Source organism: Meles meles, chromosome 18 (assembly GCF_922984935.1).
Source record: "Meles meles chromosome 18, mMelMel3.1 paternal haplotype, whole genome shotgun sequence".
In the NCBI taxonomy this organism is placed as follows: Eukaryota; Metazoa; Chordata; class Mammalia; order Carnivora; family Mustelidae; genus Meles; species Meles meles.
In genome coordinates, this window is record NC_060083.1 from 49,515,024 (window position 1) to 49,529,507 (window position 14,484).

The 14,484-nt window shown below is 52.4% G+C and overlaps 3 protein-coding genes across 8 annotated transcripts in view; 2 read left to right on the forward strand and 1 right to left on the reverse strand.

Moving 5' to 3' along the window:
• DDX42 (DEAD-box helicase 42) overlaps positions 1-1,985 on the forward strand; it is a 40,858-nt gene extending 38,873 nt beyond the window's left edge. For 4 of the 5 annotated variants that reach the window (XM_045984847.1, XM_045984852.1, XM_045984849.1 and 1 more), the window contains one exon: positions 320-1,985. In XM_045984847.1, the coding sequence (XP_045840803.1) occupies positions 320-1,072 (753 nt within the window). In that variant the 3' untranslated portion in view covers positions 1,073-1,985. The remainder of the gene's footprint in view (positions 1-319) is intronic. The other variant, XM_045984848.1, reaches the window with a different exon arrangement.
• Positions 1,986-2,109: 124 nt separating this feature from the next.
• Positions 2,110-10,152, reverse strand: FTSJ3 (FtsJ RNA 2'-O-methyltransferase 3). Its single transcript, XM_045984853.1, has 20 exons — positions 9,660-10,152; positions 9,388-9,493; positions 9,061-9,107; positions 8,858-8,937; positions 8,329-8,428; positions 8,043-8,237; positions 7,634-7,749; positions 7,412-7,516; positions 7,225-7,325; positions 6,919-6,999; positions 6,685-6,828; positions 6,405-6,540; positions 4,317-4,501; positions 4,060-4,180; positions 3,716-3,984; positions 3,403-3,488; positions 3,222-3,321; positions 2,951-3,134; positions 2,777-2,871; positions 2,110-2,691 (listed from the first exon to the last, which is right to left on the reverse strand). The coding sequence occupies exons 1-20, from the start codon at positions 9,724-9,726 to the stop codon at positions 2,499-2,501; spliced, it is 2,511 nt and encodes an 836-aa protein (XP_045840809.1). The 5' UTR covers positions 9,727-10,152; the 3' UTR covers positions 2,110-2,498.
• A 34-nt stretch (positions 10,153-10,186) lies between these two features.
• On the forward strand, positions 10,187-14,476 carry PSMC5 (proteasome 26S subunit, ATPase 5). Of its 2 annotated transcripts, none has more exons than XM_045984858.1 (12): positions 10,187-10,292; positions 10,863-10,934; positions 11,974-12,043; positions 12,362-12,459; positions 12,623-12,679; positions 12,756-12,986; positions 13,287-13,413; positions 13,515-13,705; positions 13,796-13,894; positions 13,980-14,090; positions 14,183-14,269; positions 14,373-14,476. In XM_045984858.1, the coding sequence occupies exons 1-12, from the start codon at positions 10,269-10,271 to the stop codon at positions 14,424-14,426; spliced, it is 1,221 nt and encodes a 406-aa protein (XP_045840814.1). In that variant the 5' UTR covers positions 10,187-10,268; the 3' UTR covers positions 14,427-14,476. The 2 variants fall into 2 exon arrangements, with proteins under 2 accessions (XP_045840814.1, XP_045840815.1); XM_045984859.1 differs by lacking the exon at positions 10,187-10,292 and adding an exon at positions 10,555-10,693.
• The last annotated feature ends 8 nt before the right edge of the window (positions 14,477-14,484 follow it).

A 14,484-nucleotide genomic window follows, 5' to 3' on the forward strand; every position in this document is an offset into this window, starting at 1 on the left:
TGTAATCGAGTTGAGAGTAATTGCCATTTTTTTTTTAGCTAAGACAGGTTTGATTCTGGAGCTCTTGTGAATGCTGAACCCATCTATACTTTAGTTAGCTAGATAACCGGTTGAGCCTTCATTTATGCATTTTATCGGGTTCAGACTGATGTTTCAGCTAGGTCCCCTAGATTTATTCTTTCTCATTAATAGAGGAACAGGGTGGTGGGGCCTACAGTACCAGGAGAGTATAGAATTTCTATGTACCTTCTCATTTCCAAGCTTCATATATCCAGGTTTCTTGAACCTATTGTCTTAGCTATTGTTCTCTCTCTTTTAGTCGCAGTACAAGAGTCACTTTGTTGCTGCCAGCTTAAGCAACCAGAAGGCGGGAAGCTCTGCTGCTGGGGCAAGTGGATGGACTAGTGCAGGGAGCTTGAATTCTGTTCCAACCAATTCAGCCCAACAGGGCCATAACAGTCCAGACAGCCCCATTGCCAGTGCCCCCAAGGGTATCCCAGGCTTTGGCAATACTGGGAACCTCAGCAGTGCTCCAGTGACCTACCCTTCTCCTGGAGCCCAGGGAGTCAACAATACAGCTTCAGGGAATAACAGCCGAGAAGGGCCTGGGGGAGGCAATGGGAAGAGAGAGAGATACACGGAGAACCGAGGTGGCAGCCGTCACGGTCATGGAGAGAGTGGCAATCGGCATGGCGACAGTCCACGTCATGGAGATGGTGGTCGCCATGGAGACGGATACCGCTACCCGGAAAGCAGCAGCAGCAGCAGCAGCAGCAGCAGCAGCAGCCGTCATGCTGATGGTCACCGTCACGGGGAAAACAGGCATGGAGGAGGTGGCAGTCGACACGGAGAGAGCCGTGGCGCAGGAGAGAGCCGAGGCGCAGGAGAGAGCCGAGGTGCAAACGATGGTCGGAATGGTGAAAGCAGGAAAGAGGCTTGTAATCGTGAGAGCAAGGTGGACCCCAAGGCGGACAGCAGGATGGACAAGGTGGACAGCAAGACAGATAAGACAGCTGATGGTTTCGCTGTCCCTGAGCCACCCAAGCGCAAGAAAAGCCGATGGGACAGTTAGAGGGTATGTGCTACAGTGTGAAATCAGTTGTCTTTAATTTTATTTTTAGAAAGATTTTTGGTAACTAGGTGTCTCAGGGCTGGGTTGGGGCCCAAGGTGTAAGGACCCCCTGTCCTTAGTGGATTAGCTGGAGCTTGGAGACAGTACCCCTTAATCCGGATCAGTTTTCACATGTCTTCTTGGGAAGCTGCTTTGGTCCTTGGAAGCAGTGAGAGCTGGGAACCTTCTATTGGGCTCTGGGTGAGTTGTGATGGTCAATTGAGGATACCCTGAAAGAAAGGGCCTCCTAGGGCACAAAACTCACTCTAGGTTTATATTATATGTAGCGTTATATTTTTTACGAAAATGTCACCTTATAAACATCTACAAGTAAGATTTCTTTTCTTAGCCGTGTGGCCAGGCAGTCCGCTTTTTAGGAGTTGGCTCTCTGCAAACCCAACCCACTGAAGTGTTTGTTAAAGATTTGGGGAAGCATTTTGGTGCTTCTAGACTTTGCAGGGAAGGAAGATGTCTAATTCTAAGTGGGAGTCCATGCTCAGGTTTCCCAGCCAGGTTTGTATCCAGTCCTGAGACAGGAAGCAGCAGCCTGCCAGACCCAGACCGTCTCTACCCTTGAAGAGGAAGATGATCCTGGAAACAAGACTGCTCCAGGTCTGAAGCGTTACTAAATTGAAAAAACAAAAACAAAAACTCAACAGCTTTTAAAGTGTCTTCTATTTCATTGTATTTTTTTTTTTAACTCGCCACAATGGTAGAAATATCTTTTGCTGAAATGATTTTGATGATTTTTTTGTTCTATCTTGTTTATAAAAGGAAAAGAAATATACATACTTCGAATTTTGTGACTTTGTGAAGGTTTCTTTAAGATGTGCATTCCTTTCTGCTTGCTCTAGTAAATGTTTTACTACTGGGACCTGTGGATTGTTTGTCATTTCTACTTCACAGTGAGTATATACTATGATTTTTTTTTTAACAGTGCATGACGTGAACACCCAGCTGTCTTGAGTTAGTGCTTAATGGGAATTGGGAACTGAAAGTCAGAAAAGATACTACCCTGGTTTTATTCAGATAACAGAAGAGGATGGGGAAGACCTGAGAGGCCAGCTTGCCCAGAAAGAGTGACTGCCACTCCAACACCGACCTTCCCCTCAGGAGACGGTTCGTCTAGTCTCCACGTTCCTAACAAGAGAGCTTGGTGCCGGTAGGGGGTGCCTCTGCTACAGCACCAACAGGACATGGCCCAAGACCTTCCTTCGGGCAGGGGGACATCTTCCCTCACCCCTCAGGACCACCGCGAGAGTTCTAGGCACCTGACCTGTCTTCCCCGCAGACTACGACACAAGGAAGCCTATAGCTGGTACCAGGGGGGCCAGAATCACAGCTCCGTGTCCTCACGCTGTCTCCTCAGGGGCCCTGGTGGCTCTGCTCACTTCCGTCTATGTTTTTTCTTCTGCTCTTTCCTTTGCTGTGCTCTTTGGTCTTTCTTCATCCTTGAGTCCACCACCTTGAAGTGGCCTCGGACCCCAGCTGGCCGGCGCACTTTGCGGCCCACGCCTTTTTTGGCTACCACATAGGTGACTTGGCGTTTCTCCTTGCCGAGCCCAGCCTTCTTGTAGAGACTGTAAATGGAAGGGACAGTTAGAGGCTCCCAGCCACCCTTTTAGCCTCGTGTACCTTGGAGAGTGACCCCTCTCTCCTTTGTACCTCCGAAGCTGAGCCACTTTCTCGCGCTCTGAGATGTCCACGGTGTTCACCACAGCCTCTGCCTTCTTCTTGGTTTGCTCCAGCTTCTTCAGCATCTGTGGGGGGGCCTCAGTCAGGCAGACTCTTCCCCACTCCCGCCCCGGCACTTAAGCGGCAGGCAGCCCCGCTCTTTACCCTCCGTTTCTTTCTGGCCTTCGCCTCGGCTACTTTCTTGATGGGCCGCGCGTTGATCTCCCGCCAGCGTCTGCGGTAGTGTTCCACCTCCTTCTTGTCAACAGGCAGCTGCCGGAGCCTGTGCTGCTTTTCCTCTTGCACAAACCACTCAGGAAGCTCCCCCTCCTCCTCATTAAATGCGTACCTAGACAGAGAGGACAGCGGCCCTGAAATCACGCCCCTGACTCAGCCCCCACCAGGGCCGCCTGTCGGGATTTCCTGGCCCCCTTACCGGCTGAAGGAGTCATCTATGAGATCCCGCTTAGCCTTTTTGGAAGAGGCAATGAGAGCACCCAGGGCAAGGCCTTCAGGGTCTAGTACCTGATGCTTCACTAGGGAGGAAAGGGAAAAGTCAAAGCTCCATTCCAACCCAGACTTCCGCTGTCCCCTATTTCGTAAGGTACTCAGCTAACCTGGGTCCTCGATAGGCACAATCTCAAACCCGTCGTCATCGGACTTAGGCCCGCAGCTTCGCTTCTTCCCACGCTTGGGTTCCCAACTGCAGAAGGGGATGACCGCGTCACTGCCGCCAGTCCGCAGGCCCACTCCTGCCTCACTGCACCCCGCTTCCTGCTGCATACTTGAGAAACTTCCCGAAAGGCCCCCCCGGGCTGTACTACAGACCACTTAATTCAAGATTATCACTATTTTTTTTAAAAAGTATCTACAACCAAGGGTGGAAACCCTGAACATGGAGAAAAGGTCAGTACGGCTGCAGCCACTTGCCTTTCTTCATCGCTGCTGCTGCTGCTGCTGTCGCTGTCCGAGCTGCCATCCCCTTCCTCGCCGGGCCCAGGGGCCGTCTTGGCTGCTGCTAGAGCCTCTGGCCCCTTAGGATCTTCCTCCTGGTGCTGGGGAGGTTTCTTCTCAGTCTTCAGACCAGGAGGTGGTGTTGGCCCCTGCTGTCGCCCCTTCCGACGGCTCTCAAACAGTAGCTGGGCCTGCTGGATCTCCAGCGCCTCGTCAGCATCATCCTCGATCCCACTGAAGCCATCCTGGGAGAGGGGAAGACTCAGCCACCGGTCTCCTACGAAGTCCTTGTCTGTCTGGGCCCCCAAACCTCTTCCTACCTTAGAGAACCACAGACCGGCCTGTTCTTCCTGCACTACGGTCTTTTCCTCCAGCGCTATCAGCAGCGGATTCTCCTCCTCTTCCTCTTTTTTACCAGCTTCTACTTCAGCAAATCGTACACTGCAGACCCAAGGACAGTGGGTGGGGGCTTGGGGGACCTGCTCTCCAGCCCCTTCTGGTGACACCTGTGCCCAGCTCCGCTTCAGGGCGCATGCTGAGGGCGTCAAGGCCTCTGCTTGCACAGGCCCCCACTTACCGCTTTTGGTCCTTTAGATGCTGAGATCCTCCAACTCCAGCCAGCTCCTCTGGATCCAGGTCACTCTCCAGAGATGCATCGTCGTTGTCGTCCTCAACATCGGACACATAGATGTCATCTCTTGGCAGATCGGACAGAAATGTGTCTGCAGCACTCATATCCCCTTGTGTGACCGCCTCCAACAGCTGGCATTTGACGGAGAAAGAGGTCAGGGGTTCTCAGGAAGCATATACCACTTTTCCCCCTGTATGTTATCTTAGCAACATTTGAAGATACACTGGCAAATACAGACAGGGAAGTGATGGACTAAGTGCATGAAACATCCATTCAGGGTGCCTGGGTGGCTCGGTTAAGCGTCTGCCTTCAGCTCAGGTCACGATTCCAGGGTCCTGGGATCGAGCCCCGCATCAGGCTCCCTGCTCAGTGGGAAGCCTGCTTCTCCCTCTGCCTGGCGCTCCCCCTGCTGTGCTGACAAAAACTTTTAAAATAAAAATAAAACATCCCACTCTAGGGGCACTGGGTGGCTTAGCTGGCTGGGTTCGACTCTTGGTGTTCGCTCAGGTCATGATCTTAGGGATTGTGAGATCAGGCCCCACACTGGGCTCCTTGCTCAGAGGGGGCTCTGCTTGACAGTTTGCGCTCCCCCCACTGCGGGGCACACACAGGCTCACTCTCTGAAAAAGTGTTGTTTTTAAAGATTTATTTTACAAAGTGAGCGCACACAAACAAGGGGATCAAGAGGGAGAAGCAGGCTCCCCACATAGCAGGGAGCCCAGTATGGGGCTTGATCCCAGGAATCTGGGATCATGATCCCAGCCAAAGGCAGAGGCTTAACTGACTGAGCCACTCAGGTGCCCCTATAAGAAATCTTCCAAAAAAGTCCATTCAAAGCCAGGTCACTGACCTAGCCCACTTGGCTGTCTCCTCTCCAGTGGTAGCAGAATAGGGTTATAGATAAACACCTCAAGCCTATATACCGCCCAGTCTTAAAATACTCTAAAACACTGGTTTTTCTTTAAAAATTACTCTCAGGAAGCACATCACGAGAGAAAAAAAACAAAAAAAATCACCTGAGAATAATATGACCTACACATGTTGTTTCCACTGAATAGAGAAATCCAGGCAACACACATCTAACAATTATTTCACTTAAAAACTGTCAGCCTCAAAATTTACTTCCTCATAACAGCTAACGAGTAGTTCAGAGTTCACCACATTACCAAGGGTTACACCTAAACCCTCTTTTAAAAACTCCTCCCCAGAATCCTAGTCGGTAGATTCTATCATTCTCTACACACGAGAAAACTAAGGCAAAGAACGATTAAGTGGTCATCTACTGCAGAACCACCACTCTCTCTCTGCTGTTCTTGTGACAAAGAGGACCTGGTTTTCCATTCCCACCGGAGGCTCAGAAGTTCACTTTGCATGTTGATGCTGCTTTAATCAGGAGCAGCAGCCTATGGCAGCAAGGGGCTAACCTGGTCTCGGGTAACGGGAGAACGCCGCCCTCCTCTGAAGAAAACCCCCCATCGCACATCCGGGCATCCCAGGGACCCCGGTGGCAGCATCGACTAGAACCCATGCTTCCTGCAGAGAGGGCCTCCTGGTGCTCATGTTCTAGCTTCCACAACAGTAGACCCACAGCACGCTCATACATGTTCCTCATCTCACTGTTTCAGATGTGTGTTTCTTCCTAGCCTTTCAGACACAAAACAGGGTTTTTTTCTGCCCCGTCTCCTCTCACTGAGTCATCCTTTACAGATGAACACAGCAACTATGGGCCGTAAACATTCAGCACACTTCAAAAAAAATCCGGGGCGCCTGGGTGGCTCATTGGGTTAAGGCTCTGCCTTCGGCTCAGGTCATGATCTCGGGGTCCTGGGATCAAGTCCTGCACCGGGCTCTCTGCTCAGCAGGGAGCCTGCTTCCCGCACCCCACCCTCAACCGCCTGCTGCTCTGCCTACTTGTGATCTCTGTCAAATAAATAAAATCTTAAAAAAAAAAAAAAATCCAACGCAACACCCCCCCATATCCAAATAGCAAGCAGGCGGTCCTGTCTCCTCGGATCTGCCCTCACCCCGCCTCACCTGGTGACCCCGGATGGTGCGCAGGGAGAACATGCCAGTCTCCCCCTCATCTGCAATAGAAACCCCGGGAAGATCCATCTTCAGCTCCACACGCTCCCGCTGTTTTCTCTGCTCACGCAGCAGCTTCTTTTTCTTCCTGAGTGGACAATTTGAGGAGCTCAACCCGCCCTAGCTCTCAAAATTCCCCACCTGTGCCTCCATCCTCTTCCCCCATCTTCACACCCTGAGGAACTCTGTGGCGGGGGTTCCCGTTCCCCGAGCTCTTCCCCGCTCCTCTCACCTCTTTAATTCCGCCACCTCCTGCGCCTTCAGCTCCGCCAGGGTCTGGTTTAATTGTTCCTCCTCTTCGTCCTCCTTAGAGAGCTGCTGCCCGGCTCCAGCCTTAGAGTCCTCCTCACCCTCTTCTTCCTCTCCCGAACTGAGGCTGACAGAACAGCGCCAGCAGTTTGGTTCTTTCCCTCACACACGCCGCTGAGCCCAGCCGCCCCCCACGCTGCGCGGATTCCCGCCGCACCTGATGTCCAGGGCCTTCGCTTGCTCCTTCAGCTTCTTAGCCACGTATCGCCGGAGCTTTGTTCTCCAGTTCAGGAGGGACCTGCCCCAGAAATACCATGACTGACCCTGACGTTTCCCTCTTTGCCCCGTCCCCTTTTTAGGCCCCCCTCCCAAATGTCTAACATAGGCACATCCTGTTCCCCACTATCCAGCGCTGGGTGAATTCCTCAAATGGTCCCCTCAGGAAGAAAAATGCAGCTGCGTCTTCAAAGGCCCTTCCCTGCCTTGGGGGCTCCGGGCACCTGTGCTCACCCCCACGGCATACCTGAGCTCCTTGCGCCCCAGCACTTTGATATCCTGACAGCACGCCTGGATATCCTCAGTGGTAGCTGGATGCTGGGCCAACTCTTCATCATCCAGTGAGATCTGTTCGGGAGAAAGGAAAGGAGTCGGGATTATTTCAGGGACATGTTTCTGGAGCTTCCCTGCACCCCTCCAATCCGAGGACTCACTTCGCTGGCTTTGGAGAGGAAGTCAACAGGGTTGGCAGCTCGGAGGAAGTCAGTGACTGAAGTACGGTGGTAGAGTGTGAGATCGCCCTCGGCATAACCCTCAGCCTTCGGGAGAGAAAGAAGGAAGGTTGAGAAGTCCTTTATTAAGGTGTGTGCAGGACACACCAGGCCCAAGTTCCCCTGAACTCCAAGACCTGAGAGTGGCCCATTCCCCAAACACACCTTTGGCTTCTTCTTAGTCACCAACTCAGTAACAGTCTTGGCCTGAACTTCGACCTCCTTGAAGGCAAACTTGGGGTCAAAGAATTTACTGTCAACCTTGTCAGGAGCCAGGAATCCTAAGTATAAGTAAGTATAAGGTATAAGTAAGAATGCTTTTGGGGTGCCTGGGTGGTTCAGTGGGTTAAGCCTCTGCCTTCAGCTGTCATGATCCCAGGATCCTGGGATTGAGCCCCGCATCGGGCTCTCTGCTCAGCCGGGAGCCTGCTTCCCCCTCTCTCTCTGCCTGCCTCTCTGCCTACTTGCGATCTCTGTCTGTCAGATAAATAAAATCTTAGGGAAAAAAAAAAACAGGAAAGTATGCTTTGGTAGCTAAGAAACCAATTCATGAGAAAGAAAAAGTGATGCCCACCTTGGCAAACAACAAAGATCTCTGCAGATTCGTGTCGAGAGGCTTGGGGCTTAGTGGCCTGGACACGGCGGAAGAGTTGCTGAAAGATCCACAGTAGAGGCTGATAGTCACGGGAACGAAAAACCTTTGTGATGAAGCAGCCTCCACGGGCCAGAAAATCACAAGCCAAACGCAGAGCCATCAGTGTCAAATGGGCTGTGGGAGAGAGACAACTAGTTTGAGAACCTCTGAGCCTGAGTGGCAAGCCCACATCCACCCTCATCTCCGTGCCCCCCACTCTCAGCACCTTGTGAGTAAGCATCATGGACCCAGCTAGCCCCAACGTTGGGGGCCCCATCATTGAGCACGACATCAACTTTCCAGGTCTTCAGTTCCTTTCTCAGGGCCTATATAGGAAAAAAGCAACCACAGCACCGGCATCGTTCAGCCATTTGTCCGCGTGGGCATTTGCTCAATGCCCACAGCAGGCCAAATCCTGTGCCAGGCACTGGATGCAACAATTAAAAAACAACAACTCACGTCTGTCTTCACGGAGCTTATATTCTATGAGTGAGCCCTTTGCCATTGAAAAAAACTTCAACAATATCTCTGCACTTGTTCCATATTCCAAACACCTTATTACTGATTAAATAAGCCTGGAGCGGAGCCTGAGGGTGTCATGGGTCTTATCATACAGGCGATGCAGGCACTGCTCAAGGCGTGTTAAGCTGAAGAAGCTTGTCTCCAGAGCATTCGGAGAGGGAGAGACTTGAGTGTCTGCACATAAAGCAGACGGGAAAAGAGATTCCTATTACCTGCCTACAGCGTTCTGTTACCTGCCTACAGCGTTCTGTCGTGATGTCCTCCTGGAGTGTCACCACATTGGGAAGAGGCTTGATTGGAACCAGGTCCACTCCTGGAAGAAATCAGGTCAGAGAGTTCCAAAAGGCTGCCTCAAGCAAGGAGAAAGGAAATGTAGAGCACAAGTAGTACCTCGCTCTCCCAACCCCTTCACAGGGAGGGCCCACCTGTTACTCACCTACAATAAGGCTGGATACAGGCATAAACTTGGCAGCCACCTGCAACCTATAAGAAGGTAATACCAGTTAAAGTAATCCAGGACCGTTCTTCCCCCTCGTTGGCAATATGCTCTCTCACCATGCGTATTAAGAGCCGCTACCAAGTGCAGTGGTGGGAACATATAATAGACAAGTTCCAGACCTTATTTTCGTGACCTACCTCTACGGAGAAGTTTGAGACTGGTATTACTGTATCCCACCCTCCCTCCCGCAAAGCAACTCTCAGTCTTCCAACGGCGGAACCCAGAAAGCGGCCATGAAGAGCCACAGGTGCCGGTGTTACCCACCATCCCCCTGGCGCAGCACACAGGTCCAGCAAGGCTCGAGCTTTCTGCAGGAACTGAAAGCGGCGATTCAACTGGATCAGCTTGAAAGCGGAACGGGAGCGGTAACCTGAGGGCACCGACAAAATATTAAAGTCGGCGGGGCGCTTTCCCAGGGTGATGCAGCTTCACAACCCACCACCCCTTCTGGGGAACAGGAACTCGATATTCGGGAAGCGGGGAGCGAATCGAAAAGGTCATTCGTTCGCTCGCAGACGGCGCGGACAGTAACTCACCGGTCTCCTTCGCCAGGTGATAGAACTTGTCCCGCCGGCTCTTCCCGACCTTGCCCTTCTTGCCCATGGTGAAACGGGGGGAGTGTCACTCGGTCCGGAGACAGAGTAGAAACGGGAACGTCTCTTTCCGGACCTTCTGGACCACTAAATTCCGCTCTCCGTTCCCTATCTAACTCTGCAAACACCGGGAACGATCGCCCTTTTCACCACTCTGGCAGAAGCACGTGTGGACAGCACACGTACTTCCGCTTCCACTTGCGTCCCCGCCTCCACGTTTCCGCCATTTTGAGTGTGGCCGCAAATTCTTCCCCATATTCTCAAGTATCGGAAGTTGGAAGGTGGGACAAGGTGAGCAGATTACCTGGACAAAAACCGAGTTCCTAGAGAGCAAAATTTAGTAGTTCTGTGGTCTTTTCATCCCTTTCCAAGCTACTGACCTCGCGTAGCCACCTTCCTATCATGGCCTCTGTTTTTGTAATCGTCTCGACGCACACCCCGCCCATTGACCCGGAATTCTTCTCTCCTAGGGTCGCCGGACTCCAAGCCCCTGCTTTTGCGCCTGCGCGCCAAGGCGCCTCGGATGCCGGCAGTCTCTGTGAGAGAGGGAAGATGGCGCTTGACGGACCGGAGCAGGTATGGCGGCTGCAGCGGCTGGGCGGGGACGGGGGCTCGATGAGAAGCAGGCGTGATCTGAGGTGGGCCGCCGGCCGGGGCAGCAGGGTCGGGTGGGTTGGATGGGTCGGGGATGGGTGGGCCCATCCAGACTGGGCCGTGCCTGGGACCGGATCTGCTGTGTCAGCGCCGCCCCCGGCGGGTCCGAGCAGGACCGGGAGAAGAAGACCCTGTGGAAGCGGAGGGAGTGAGGGGAACGATGGGAACGGGAACCGGCTCGTCCGCGAGTCGCAGGACGTAGGGCCCCGTTCCTCCAGGTGGCTCCACCTCTAGCAATGATACCTCGGGTTTTCATAGCGCTTGAATCGCTACAAAGCGCTCCCATGTATGTTGTCTCTTGATTCTCCTGGAAGTCTTGGGAGGTAGGCGGCATTCTCATTCTGCTTTTAGTTTAGTCACGGCGAAGTGGAGGGTTCTAAAGAGAGGGACTGAGGCATTCGAACCCAGATCATTCTTCTAAAGCCCAAGCTGCAAGTGGGTTTTTCCCCTGAAAATTTGTTGCCCTGTTTTATAATTACACTGTGTTTTCAGATGGAGCTGGAAGAGGGGAAGGCAGGCAGTGGACTCCGCCAGTATTACCTGTCCAAGATCGAAGAACTCCAGGTGAGGACGGACTCGAGGTCCACAGGTAGCTAGAAGAGGGATGAAGAACTGCTGGAGCGTGTTTCTGTAAATCCACTTAGTTCCACTGGGGGGCGCAATGAAAGAAGTAACTGGTAGCTATAGGAAGTATACGAAGTTAAGTCTTGTTTTTCTCAACTCCCACCCCTTTGAAGGTAAAAACTCTTTGAAGTTTATTAGACATCGTGAAAACTTTAAATTTTAACCTAAAAGGTCCTCTTGGCCAAATGCCATTCCGTCTGGAAGTAGTCTGAACGTGAGGGTTGGTTTTGTAAGGGAACACGAAGGTTCCCTTGAGATTTAGCCCACTGCGGTTGGGGCAGGGTGAGAGTGGGAGGGCAGACAGAACTGCCCAGTCTGTAGAATGCTGATTTCTTGGGACTTAGTGAAAAGGAATTGGGCAGCGCAGTGCTCCAGCCTAAAGAGGGAGCAGGGACTCTAGCAATAAGGAAAACACATACATTGGAGGAAGGAAAGTCACAAGGGCAATTTCTAAACTCCTGGTCCATTTGCAGCTATCATATAAGGTTTATCATTTTTGAAGTGCTCTTACGTGTGGTGTCATTTGTCCTCCACAGTAGTCCAGAAAAGAGGCAGGGCAGGTAATGCTATATTTGCTTACAGTTTGGTATCAGATCTTGACGTTTTCAGTGGCTTCCCTTAGTTTTACCTGCTAATTGGCAGCAGTGGAGTTAGAACTTAGGCTTCGGACACAGTGATCTTCCCAGTCTACCGTGTCATTGCCTCACAAGAAATTGACTACATGAGGCAGCTTAAGTTTACTCCGTTAAGGCTTATTATTCCTGGAGCAGTGTGTTAGGACAACTAGCCTTTTTTGATGGCTGCCCTGGGCCCCAAAGAGACTCTTGGAAGTAAGGACAGAGTCCTTAGGATCCTACTGGACAATCTGGCACATGCAGGTGCGCTGTGCTCTTGTCACTCGGCTCGTACCAGCCTGTGAGGATCCTGGCCAAGAGCTTAACCTCCTAGTGTTTTCTGCTCTGTTTCTTGTCCTCCATAGCTGATTGTAAATGATAAGAGCCAAAATCTCCGGAGGCTGCAGGCACAGAGGAATGAGCTTAATGCAAAAGGTGAGGAGGGAAAGATGGGAAGGCTGCTTTTGGACAGTCTGTCCGAGGTCTGACTGTTCGAGTCTCCCTAAACTGAGACTTCACGTTTGGTGCTTATTTCTCATAGAGTCTGAGGCTATGCTTTGCACTGTTACTTGGCTGTCACATGCATGCCTCTCCCCAGTTACATTGTAATCCCTTTAGAGACTTAAATTTTGACCTCATTTTTGTGTTCTTCTAAAACTTCAGAACGGTGCTTCATTCATGCCTGTTGAATTGAGTCGTAGGAGAGGGGACACCAAAGAAGCTGGGTGACCATTATGTCTGTTTCCCATCCAGTTCGCTTACTGCGGGAAGAGCTCCAGCTGCTGCAGGAACAGGGCTCCTACGTGGGGGAAGTAGTCCGGGCCATGGATAAGAAAAAAGTGTTGGTTAAGGTAAAGGCAACATGGCTTCCAGGGAGCAGCCCAGTGCATTCTCATGCTTCTGTGTATAGTCTTGCCAGGACACTGTTCTGTTATTTAGGGCTCATGGGTCTTCCTGGGCGAGGTGGATGGTTCGCTGACTGTCAGGAAAGGTCATGAGCCCTCATTTCTTTAGGTGCATCCAGAAGGCAAGTTTGTTGTAGATGTGGACAAGAACATCGACATCAATGACGTGAGTGCAGCAGGTGAGGTGGGAGGTTGGGCTCAGCTCTTGCCCCATCACTTCCTGAAACTCTCCCCTTGCCCAGGTGACACCCAATTGCCGGGTGGCTCTAAGAAATGACAGCTACACTCTGCACAAGATCTTGCCCAACAAGGTAGACCCACTGGTGTCACTGATGATGGTGGAAAAGGTGCCAGATTCAACCTATGAGATGATCGGCGGACTGGACAAGCAGATAAAGGAGATCAAAGAAGTGATCGAGCTGCCTGTCAAGCATCCCGAGCTCTTTGAGGCACTGGGCATTGCGCAGCCCAAGGTGAGAAGCAAGAGTTGTGTGGAAGGGTCACGCTGTTACTGGCACGTCCTGCCCCAGGGGAGGTGTCACTCCCCTGTAAGGAGACCCCACTTGCGCTGGCCCTCCCCAGGGAAGAGGGGCTCCGAGGAGTGCTGCCAGGGTACTGCAGGAGCTCAGAGAAGAGCTCTAGGAAGGACCTCAACGTTCATCATTTATACCCCTGGCATCGAGCACAGGGTATAGCCCAGAGTGAGCACTTGGTACATGTCCCCTAGTATAATGGGACTGGCTTCTGCTCTGAGTCCTGCTGTTTCTCTCTAGGGGGTGCTGCTGTATGGACCCCCGGGCACTGGGAAGACGCTGTTGGCCCGGGCTGTGGCTCATCATACAGACTGCACCTTTATTCGCGTTTCTGGCTCTGAATTGGTACAGAAGTTCATTGGGGAAGGTAACTATGGGCAGAAACATGAAAACCAAGCAGAAGCAAGGGGGTGGAGGTGAGGGTAGGGAGTGCATTGCCTCCGTGACGCCAGCTTGGCCTCTGCACAGGGGCAAGGATGGTGAGGGAGCTGTTTGTCATGGCGCGAGAACATGCTCCGTCTATCATCTTCATGGACGAAATTGACTCCATTGGCTCCTCACGGCTGGAGGGGGGGTCTGGAGGGGACAGTGAGGTGCAGCGGACGATGCTGGAGCTGCTCAACCAGCTCGATGGCTTTGAGGCCACCAAGAATATCAAGGTGAGGTGGCGTCTGAGGGAAGGCCCTGGGCGAGGTGCAGCCCGAGGAAAGGCTTGGCTGATGCCGCCCCCACCCCCTCTCTCCACTCAGGTTATCATGGCCACAAATAGGATTGACATCCTGGACTCCGCTCTGCTTCGCCCTGGGCGCATCGACAGAAAAATTGAATTCCCGCCCCCCAATGAGGAGGTCTGTGAGGGGCAGAGCTGGGAGTGGCTCTGGCTGTGGGGGTAGGCCGCAGGGCTCAGGCTTTCCCTCTCTCCCCCCTCTCTAGGCCCGGCTGGACATCTTAAAGATTCATTCTCGGAAAATGAACCTGACCCGGGGGATCAACCTGCGGAAAATCGCTGAGCTCATGCCTGGAGCATCAGGGGCTGAAGTGAAGGTAACCAGAGGGCCCAAGGAAAGGGGGGCTAAGGCAAAAAGCTGTGGCTTCTGGGACACAGCAGCAGTGTCTGACTTCCCTTCTTTGCTCAGGGTGTGTGCACCGAAGCTGGCATGTACGCCTTGCGGGAGCGGCGGGTCCACGTCACCCAGGAGGACTTCGAGATGGCTGTCGCCAAGGTAGAGGCCTCCGGTCTTTCTACCCTTGTAGATGGGGTTTCGAGCGGGGGGACAGAGCATGTGTTCATTGTCCCATTTATAACTGAATGCTTTCTCTCTCCAGGTCATGCAGAAGGACAGTGAGAAAAATATGTCTATCAAGAAACTGTGGAAGTGAGGTGCTTGTCTTCTCTGTGGGTCCCTCAAATAAAGCTCTGCAGGACAAGCCCTTTAGG

Excerpts from the sequence above, each read along its gene's own strand:
- FTSJ3 (XM_045984853.1), bottom strand. The coding sequence starts at position 9,726 with ATGGGCAAGAAGGGCAAGGTCGGGAAGAGCCGGCGGGACAAGTTCTAT. Across the intron at positions 6,829-6,918 it reads GCGAAGGCCCTGGACATCAG|CCTCAGTTCGGGAGAGGAAG; the intron begins GTGCGGCGGGAA and ends CTGTTCTGTCAG. Across the intron at positions 3,985-4,059 it reads CCGGTCTGTGGTTCTCTAAG|GATGGCTTCAGTGGGATCGA; the intron begins GTAGGAAGAGGT and ends CCCCTCTCCCAG.
- PSMC5 (XM_045984858.1), top strand. The coding sequence starts at position 10,269 with ATGGCGCTTGACGGACCGGAGCAG. Across the intron at positions 13,706-13,795 it reads AGGCCACCAAGAATATCAAG|GTTATCATGGCCACAAATAG; the intron begins GTGAGGTGGCGT and ends CTCTCCACTCAG. Across the intron at positions 14,091-14,182 it reads CATCAGGGGCTGAAGTGAAG|GGTGTGTGCACCGAAGCTGG; the intron begins GTAACCAGAGGG and ends TTCTTTGCTCAG.